The sequence below is a fragment of the Notothenia rossii genome (assembly GCF_949606895.1).
Source record: "Notothenia rossii genome assembly, contig: scaffold_489, whole genome shotgun sequence".
NCBI classification, from domain to species: Eukaryota; Metazoa; Chordata; class Actinopteri; order Perciformes; family Nototheniidae; genus Notothenia; species Notothenia rossii.
Window position 1 is genome coordinate 12,501 of NW_027640067.1, and position 10,295 is coordinate 22,795.

General features: G+C 33.1%; 1 protein-coding gene across 1 annotated transcript in view; it reads left to right on the plus strand.

The window, feature by feature from the left end:
• Nucleotides 1-6,589, plus strand: part of LOC307027126 (cullin-9-like) — a gene marked incomplete at its 3' end in the record, with an annotated part of 17,439 nt that extends 10,850 nt beyond the window's left edge. The window contains exons 10-11 of the mRNA XM_079695317.1: nt 1,783-1,922; nt 6,501-6,589. Coding sequence (XP_079551443.1) covers nt 1,783-1,922; nt 6,501-6,589 — 229 coding nt within the window. The remainder of the gene's footprint in view (nt 1-1,782; nt 1,923-6,500) is intronic.
• Between the last annotated feature and the right edge of the window lie 3,706 nt (nt 6,590-10,295).

A 10,295-nucleotide genomic window follows, 5' to 3' on the forward strand; every position in this document is an offset into this window, starting at 1 on the left:
GGCTAAACATGTTCAGAGTGCAGTTCCTTTGGCTTTAGGGCAGGGATATCTAGATACTCTCCAAGGTCTGACATCATGCATCGTGCTACTTTTAAAGCAAGGAGCGATGTTTTCAAATCTGTAATCAAAAAGCTCCTCCAAAGAGCTATGGAAGCAGTTCCTGCCGTTGCTCCGTAGTTCAAACGGTAACAACGGACTATTTTTCTTAGCGGATGCATGTCCTTTGAAATCAATACAACGATTTTTGAAATCAATAAAATCCTTTTCTAAATCCATAAAAGCATTTCAATTAATATTGGGAGTCATGTCGTGACTTTGTTGAGAATGTTAATGAGCGGGATAACGTGCAGCGACTCGGTCATTATGACGAACTCCTTCAGGCCGATCTCGATCCCTCCGCTTGGCGTCCGGCTCCTGATCAGCCGCTGCACACTATCCCTCACGTAGTGGCCAGACTGAGGGCGACCTGCTGCGCTCTGCTGTAACTGTTATGTAGTCACTCCCCCCCCCTCTCCAGTGGGGGGAGAGTGTGTGCATATTAAGTAGCTATTGTCTTGTCTTTGACCTCGTTGATTAACCGGCTTTAGAAATCGCAAAGTGTCACGCAGCTGATCGTCAGAAGCTTTTTGAATAATCCCAGTGATTGAGATGGTGTGGATAATCGAGGTGAACAAGAGGGATTGATGCGCTGGAGGAAGAAGGACAAGCCAGTGAGACTACAACTGACAACGTTCAGCCAGCGGCTGAGGGGCAAGCAAGTGGCAAGGAGTTCAAGCAGGAGCACCGGGTTCAGTGGGAGCACCGGGTTCAGTGGGAGCACCGGGTTCAGTGGGAGCACCGGGTTCAGTGGGAGCACCGGGTTCAGCGGGAGCACCGGGTTCAGTGGGAGCACCGGGTTCAGTGGGAGCACCGGGTTCAGTGGTTCAGTGGTTCAGTGGGAGCACCGGGTTTAGTGGTTCAGTGGTTCAGTGGTTCAGTGGGAGCACCGGGTTCAGTGGGAGCACCGGGTTCAGTGGTTCAGTGAGAGCACCGGGTTCAGTGGTTCAGTGGGAGCACCGGGTTCAGTGGTTCAGTGGGAGCACCGGGTTCAGTGGGAGCAAGGGTTCAGTGGTTCAGTGGGAGCATCGGGTTCAGTGGGAACACCGGGTTCAGTGGTTCAGTGGGAGCACCGGGTTCAGTGGTTCAGTGGTTCAGTGGGAGCACCGGGTTCAGTGGGAGCAAGGGTTCAGTGGTTCAGTGGGAGCAAGGCTTTGAGTGGCTGAGGAGGGAAGGTGGCAGAACGCTCTGTGGCAGCTGTAGAGAAGCTGAGATGAGTGAGGGATGGTCTGAGGGCGCAGGGCGAGGCAGAGATCAGGGTTCAGACAGCAGGTCCATTGAGTGGTTCTTATTCTGATCGTCTCATTTGAAACGATGGCATGGTTCATATTTGCCCGTTCAGGCCATTGGTCGCTGTGTTGTTAGCGGCCCCTCCCCCCTCTGCTGTGCTGTCAGTGCAGGAACTAATAAATCATTCATGTTCGTGTTGAGAAGTGACCGCACGGTCGGTGTCGCTGTTCATCGTTTTTTCTCCATGCCTTTAAAAGCTCTGCATGAATCCTTACAGACGAATGAACATTCACTGCTCAGTACGCGTCTCACCATCAAAACATGAAACATAAGTGACAGACTGTGTGTGTGTGTGTGTGTGTGTGTGTGTGTGTGTGTGTGTGTGTGTGTGTGTGTGTGTGTGTGTGTGTGTGTGTGACTGTGTGTGTGTGTGTGTGTGTGTGTGTGTGTGTGTAGACAGCGAGCTGCTGCAGCTGCAGGACTCAGAGCTGCAGATGCTCCTGGTCTCTCTGAAGGACCCGACGGCCTCGAAGGAAGTGATCCAGACTCTGGAGCAGCTGCTGTGTGACGAGCCGAGAGACCACGACCGCACACAGGTACACACACACATTATCACACAACACACACATTACCACACAACACACACATTACCACACAACACACACACATTACCACACAACACATCAGGGGTAAAGGTAGCAGTATTCATGAATATATATCAGATAGCAGTATTCATGAATATATATCAGATAGTAGTATTCATGAATATATATCAGATAGTAGTATTCATGAATATATATCAGATAGCAGTATAATAATAATATATATCAGATAGCAGTATAATAATAATATATATCAGATAGCAGTATAATAATAATATATATCAGATAGCAGTATAATAATAATATATATCAGATAGCAGTATAATAATAATATATATCAGATAGTAGTATTCATGAATATATATATCAGATAGCAGTATAATAATAATATATATCAGATAGCAGTATAATAATAATATATATCAGATAGCAGTATAATAATAATATATATCAGATAGTAGTATTCATGAATATATATCAGATAGCAGTATAATAATAATATATATCAGATAGCAGTATAATAATAATATATATCAGATAGCAGTATAATAATAATATATATCAGATAGCAGTATAATAATAATATATATCAGGTAGCAGTATAATAATAATATATATCAGATAGTAGTATTCATGAATATATATCAGATAGTAGTATTCATGAATATATATCAGATAGCAGTATAATAATAATATATATCAGATAGCAGTATAATAATAATATATATCAGATAGCAGTATAATAATAATATATATCAGATAGCAGTATAATAATAATATATATCAGATAGCAGTATAATAATAATATATATCAGGTAGCAGTATAATAATAATATATATCAGATAGCAGTATAATAATAATATATATCAGATAGTAGTATAATAATAATAATATATATCAGATAGTAGTATAATAATAATATATATCAGATAGCAGTATAATAATAATATATATCAGATAGCAGTATAATAATAATAATATATATCAGATAGTAGTATAATAATAATATATATCAGATAGCAGTATAATAATAATATATATCAGATAGTAGTATAATAATAATATATATCAGATAGTAGTATAATAATAATATATATCAGATAGCAGTATAATAATAATATATATCAGATAGCAGTATAATAATAATATATATCAGATAGCAGTATAATAATAATATATATCAGATAGTAGTATAATAATAATAATATATATCAGATAGTAGTATAATAATAATATATATCAGATAGCAGTATAATAATAATATATATCAGATAGCAGTATAATAATAATAATATATATCAGATAGTAGTATAATTATAATATATATCAGATAGTAGTATAATTATAATATATATCAGATAGTAGTATAATAATAATAATATATATCAGATAGCAGTATAATAATAATAATTATAATATATATCAGATAGTAGTATAATTATAATATATATCAGATAGTAGTATAATAATAATAATATATATCAGATAGTAGTATAATAATAATATATATCAGATAGCAGTATAATAATAATATATATCAGATAGCAGTATAATAATAATAATATATATCAGATAGCAGTATAATAATAATATATATCAGATAGTAGTATAATAATAATAATATATATCAGATAGCAGTATAATAATAATATATATCAGATAGTAGTATAATAATAATATATATCAGATAGTAGTATAATAATAATATATATCAGATAGCAGTATAATAATAATATATATCAGATAGCAGTATAATAATAATATATATCAGATAGCAGTATAATAATAATATATATCAGATAGTAGTATAATAATAATAATATATATCAGATAGTAGTATAATAATAATATATATCAGATAGCAGTATAATAATAATATATATCAGATAGCAGTATAATAATAATAATATATATCAGATAGTAGTATAATTATAATATATATCAGATAGTAGTATAATTATAATATATATCAGATAGCAGTATAATAATAATATATATCAGATAGTAGTATAATAATAATAATATATATCAGATAGCAGTATAATAATAATAATTATAATATATATCAGATAGTAGTATAATTATAATATATATCAGATAGTAGTATAATAATAATAATATATATCAGATAGCAGTATAATAATAATATATATCAGATAGTAGTATAATAATAATAATATATATCAGATAGCAGTATAATAATAATATATATCAGATAGTAGTATAATTATAATATATATCAGATAGTAGTATAATAATAATAATATATATCAGATAGCAGTATAATAATAATATATATATATCAGATAGTAGTATAATAATAATATATATCAGATAGTAGTATAATAATAATAATATATATCAGATAGCAGTATAATAATAATATATATCAGATAGTAGTATAATAATAATATATATCAGATAGCAGTATAATAATAATAATATATATCAGATAGCAGTATAATAATAATATATATATATCAGATAGTAGTATAATAATAATAATATATATCAGATAGCAGTATAATAATAATATATATCAGATAGTAGTATAATAATAATAATATATATCAGATAGCAGTATAATAATAATATATATCAGATAGTAGTATAATAATAATAATATATATCAGATAGCAGTATAATAATAATATATATCAGATAGTAGTATAATAATAATAATATATATCAGATAGCAGTATAATAATAATATATATCAGATAGTAGTATAATTATAATATATATATATCAGATAGTAGTATAATTATAATATATATATATCAGATAGCAGTATAATAATAATATATATCAGATAGTAGTATAATAATAATAATATATATCAGATAGCAGTATAATAATAATATATATCAGATAGTAGTATAATAATAATAATAATATATATCAGATAGCAGTATAATAATAATATATATCAGATAGTAGTATAATAATAATATATATCAGATAGTAGTATAATAATAATAATATATATCAGATAGCAGTATAATTATAATATATATCAGATAGCAGTATAATAATAATATATATCAGATAGTAGTATAATAATAATAATATATATCAGATAGCAGTATAATAATAATATATATCAGATAGTAGTATAATAATAATAATATATATCAGATAGCAGTATAATAATAATATATATCAGATAGTAGTATAATAATAATAATATATATCAGATAGTAGTATAATTATAATATATATATATCAGATAGCAGTATAATAATAATATATATCAGATAGTAGTATAATAATAATAATATATATCAGATAGCAGTATAATAATAATATATATCAGATAGTAGTATAATAATAATAATAATATATATCAGATAGCAGTATAATAATAATATATATCAGATAGTAGTATAATTATAATATATATCAGATAGCAGTATAATAATAATATATATCAGATAGTAGTATAATAATAATAATATATATCAGATAGCAGTATAATAATAATATATATCAGATAGCAGTATAATAATAATATATATCAGATAGTAGTATAATTATAATATATATCAGATAGCAGTATAATAATAATATATATCAGATAGTAGTATAATAATAATATATATCAGATAGCAGTATAATAATAATATATATCAGATAGCAGTATAATAATAATATATATCAGATAGTAGTATAATAATAATAATATATATCAGATAGCAGTATAATAATAATATATATCAGATAGTAGTATAATAATAATAATATATATCAGATAGCAGTATAATAATAATATATATCAGATAGTAGTATAATAATAATAATATATATCAGATAGCAGTATAATAATAATATATATCAGATAGTAGTATAATAATAATAATATATATCAGATAGTAGTATAATAATAATATATATCAGATAGCAGTATAATAATAATATATATCAGATAGTAGTATAATAATAATAATATATATCAGATAGCAGTATAATAATAATATATATCAGATAGTAGTATAATAATAATAATATATATCAGATAGCAGTATAATAATAATAATATATATCAGATAGTAGTATAATAATAATAATATATATCAGATAGCAGTATAATAATAATATATATCAGATAGTAGTATAATTATAATATATATCAGATAGTAGTATAATAATAATAATATATATCAGATAGCAGTATAATAATAATATATATCAGATAGTAGTATAATAATAATATATATCAGATAGTAGTATAATAATAATAATATATATCAGATAGCAGTATAATAATAATATATATCAGATAGTAGTATAATAATAATAATATATATCAGATAGTAGTATAATTATAATATATATCAGATAGTAGTATAATAATAATATATATCAGATAGTAGTATAATAATAATAATATATATCAGATAGTAGTATAATTATAATATATATCAGATAGTAGTATAATTATAATATATATCAGATAGTAGTATAATAATAATAATATATATCAGATAGCAGTATAATTATAATATATATCAGATAGCAGTATAATAATAATAATAATAATAATATATATAATAAATGATGTTCCTGTTCAGGTGGCTCACAGTCGGGACACCTATCAGGATCTGGTTCGTCTGCTAGATCAGCACCGAGCGGACCGGGTGGCTCAGCTGTCCATACTCAGGTGTGTGTGTGTGTGTGTGTGTGTGTGTGTGTGTGTGTGTGTGTGTGTGTGTGTGTGTGTGTGTGTGTGTGTGTGTGTGTGTGTGTGTGATATTCTCTGTGTGTGTGTGTGTGATATTCTCAGTGTGTGTGTGTGTGTGTGATATTCTCTCTGTGTGTGTGTGTGTGTGTGATATTCTCTGTGTGTGTGTGTGTGATATTCTCAGTGTGTGTGTGTGTGTGTGATATTCTCTGTGTGTGTGTGTGTGTGATATTCTCTGTGTGTGTGTGTGTGATATTCTCTGTGTGTGTGTGTGTGTGTGATATTCTCTGTGTGTGTGTGTGTGATATTCTCTGTGTGTGTGTGTGTGATATTCTCTGTGTGTGTGTGTGTGATATTCTCTGTGTGTGTGTGTGTGATATTCTCTGTGTGTGTGTGTGTGTGATATTCTCTGTGTGTGTGTGTGTGATATTCTCAGTGTGTGTGTGTGTGATATTCTCTGTGTGTGTGTGTGTGATATTCTGTGTGTGTGTGTGTGTGTGTGATATTCTCTGTGTGTGTGTGTGTGTGTGTGATATTCTCTGTGTGTGTGTGTGTGATATTCTCTGTGTGTGTGTGTGTGTGTGATATTCTCTGTGTGTGTGTGTGTGTGTGTGTGTGTGTGTGTGTGATATTCTCAGTGTGTGTGTGTGTGATATTCTCTGTGTGTGTGTGTGTGTGTGATATTCTCTGTGTGTGTGTGTGTGTGATATTCTCTGTGTGTGTGTGTGTGTGTGATATTCTCAGTGTGTGTGTGTGTGTGTGATATTCTCTCTGTGTGTGTGTGTGTGTGATATTCTCTGTGTGTGTGTGTGTGTGTGATATTCTCTGTGTGTGTGTGTGTGATATTCTCTGTGTGTGTGTGTGTGATATTCTCAGTGTGTGTGTGTGTGTGTGATATTCTCAGTGTGTGTGTGTGTGTGTGATATTCTCTGTGTGTGTGTGTGTGATATTCTCTGTGTGTGTGTGTGTGATATTCTCTGTGTGTGTGTGTGTGTGATATTCTCAGTGTGTGTGTGTGTGTGTGATATTCTCTGTGTGTGTGTGTGTGTGATATTCTCTGTGTGTGTGTGTGTGATATTCTCTGTGTGTGTGTGTGTGATATTCTCTGTGTGTGTGTGTGTGTGTGATATTCTCTGTGTGTGTGTGTGTGTGTGATATTCTCTGTGTGTGTGTGTGTGTGATATTCTCTGTGTGTGTGTGTGTGTGTGATATTCTCTGTGTGTGTGTGTGTGTGTGTGATATTCTCTCTGTGTGTGTGTGTGTGTGTGATATTCTCTGTGTGTGTGTGTGTGTGATATTCTCTGTGTGTGTGTGTGTGTGTGATATTCTCTGTGTGTGTGTGTGTGTGTGTGTGTGTGTGTGTGTGTGTGATATTCTCTCTGTGTGTGTGTGTGTGTGATATTCTCTGTGTGTGTGTGTGTGTGATATTCTCTGTGTGTGTGTGTGTGTGATATTCTCTGTGTGTGTGTGTGTGTGATATTCTCTGTGTGTGTGTGTGTGTGTGATATTCTCTGTGTGTGTGTGTGTGTGATATTCTCTGTGTGTGTGTGTGTGATATTCTCTCTGTGTGTGTGTGTGTGTGTGTGTGATATTCTCTGTGTGTGTGTGTGTGTGTGTGTGTTGTGTGTGTGTGATATTCTCTGTGTGTGTGTGTGTGTGTGTGTGTGTGATATTCTCTGTGTGTGTGTGTGTGTGTGTGTGTGTGTGTGTGTGTGTGATATTCTCTCTGTGTGTGTGTGTGTGTGTGTGTGTGTGTGTGTGTGTGTGTGTGTGATATTCTGTGTGTGTGTGTGTGTGTGTGTGTGTGTGATATTCTCTGTGTGTGTGTGTGTGTGTGTGTGTGTGATATTCTCTCTGTGTGTGTGTGTGTGATATTCTCTGTGTGTGTGTGTGTGATATTCTCAGTGTGTGTGTGTGTGTGTGATATTCTCTGTGTGTGTGTGTGTGATATTCTGTGTGTGTGTGTGTGTGATATTCTCTGTGTGTGTGTGTGTGATATTCTCAGTGTGTGTGTGTGTGATATTCTCTGTGTGTGTGTGTGTGATATTCTCTGTGTGTGTGTGTGTGATATTCTCAGTGTGTGTGTGTGTGTGTGATATTCTCAGTGTGTGTGTGTGTGTGATATTCTCTCTGTGTGTGTGTGTGATATTCTCAGTGTGTGTGTGTGTGATATTCTCTGTGTGTGTGTGTGTGTGTGATATTCTCTGTGTGTGTGTGTGTGTGATATTCTCAGTGTGTGTGTGTGTGATATTCTCTGTGTGTGTGTGTGTGTGTGATATTCTCTCTGTGTGTGTGTGTGATATTCTCAGTGTGTGTGTGTGTGATATTCTCAGTGTGTGTGTGTGTGTGTGATATTCTCTCTGTGTGTGTGTGTGATATTCTCAGTGTGTGTGTGTGTGATATTCTCTGTGTGTGTGTGTGTGATATTCTCTGTGTGTGTGTGTGTGTGATATTCTCAGTGTGTGTGTGTGTGATATTCTCTGTGTGTGTGTGTGTGTGATATTCTCTGTGTGTGTGTGTGTGTGTGATATTCTCTGTGTGTGTGTGTGTGTGTGATATTCTCTGTGTGTGTGTGTGTGATATTCTCTCTGTGTGTGTGTGTGATATTCTCTGTGTGTGTGTGTGTGATATTCTCTGTGTGTGTGTGTGATATTCTCAGTGTGTGTGTGTGATATTCTCTGTGTGTGTGTGTGTGTGTGTGTGATATTCTCTCTGTGTGTGTGTGTGATATTCTCTGTGTGTGTGTGTGTGTGTGTGTGTGTGATATTCTCAGTGTGTGTGTGTGTGTGATATTCTCTGTGTGTGTGTGTGTGTGTGTGTGTGTGATATTCTCAGTGTGTGTGTGTGTGTGATATTCTCTGTGTGTGTGTGTGTGTGTGTGTGTGTGATATTCTCAGTGTGTGTGTGTGTGATATTCTCTGTGTGTGTGTGTGTGATATTCTCAGTGTGTGTGTGTGTGTGATATTCTCTCTGTGTGTGTGTGTGTGATATTCTCAGTGTGTGTGTGTGTGTGATATTCTCTGTGTGTGTGTGTGTGATATTCTCTGTGTGTGTGTGTGTGATATTCTCAGTGTGTGTGTGTGTGTGATATTCTCTCTGTGTGTGTGTGTGTGATATTCTCAGTGTGTGTGTGTGTGTGATATTCTCTGTGTGTGTGTGTGTGTGTGTGTGTGTGATATTCTCTCTGTGTGTGTGTGTGTGTGATATTCTCAGTGTGTGTGTGTGTGTGTGATATTCTCTGTGTGTGTGTGTGTGTGTGATATTCTCAGTGTGTGTGTGTGTGTGATATTCTCTGTGTGTGTGTGTGTGTGTGTGTGTGTGATATTCTCTCTGTGTGTGTGTGTGATATTCTCAGTGTGTGTGTGTGTGTGTGATATTCTCTGTGTGTGTGTGTGTGTGTGATATTCTCTGTGTGTGTGTGATATTCTCTGTGTGTGTGTGATATTCTCTGTGTGTGTGTGTGATATTCTCAGTGTGTGTGTGTGTGTGTGATATTCTCTGTGTGTGTGTGTGTGTGATATTCTCTGTGTGTGTGTGTGATATTCTCTGTGTGTGTGTGATATTCTCTGTGTGTGTGTGTGATATTCTCTGTGTGTGTGTGTGTGTGATATTCTCAGTGTGTGTGTGTGTGTGTGATATTCTCTGTGTGTGTGTGTGTGTGATATTCTCTGTGTGTGTGTGTGTG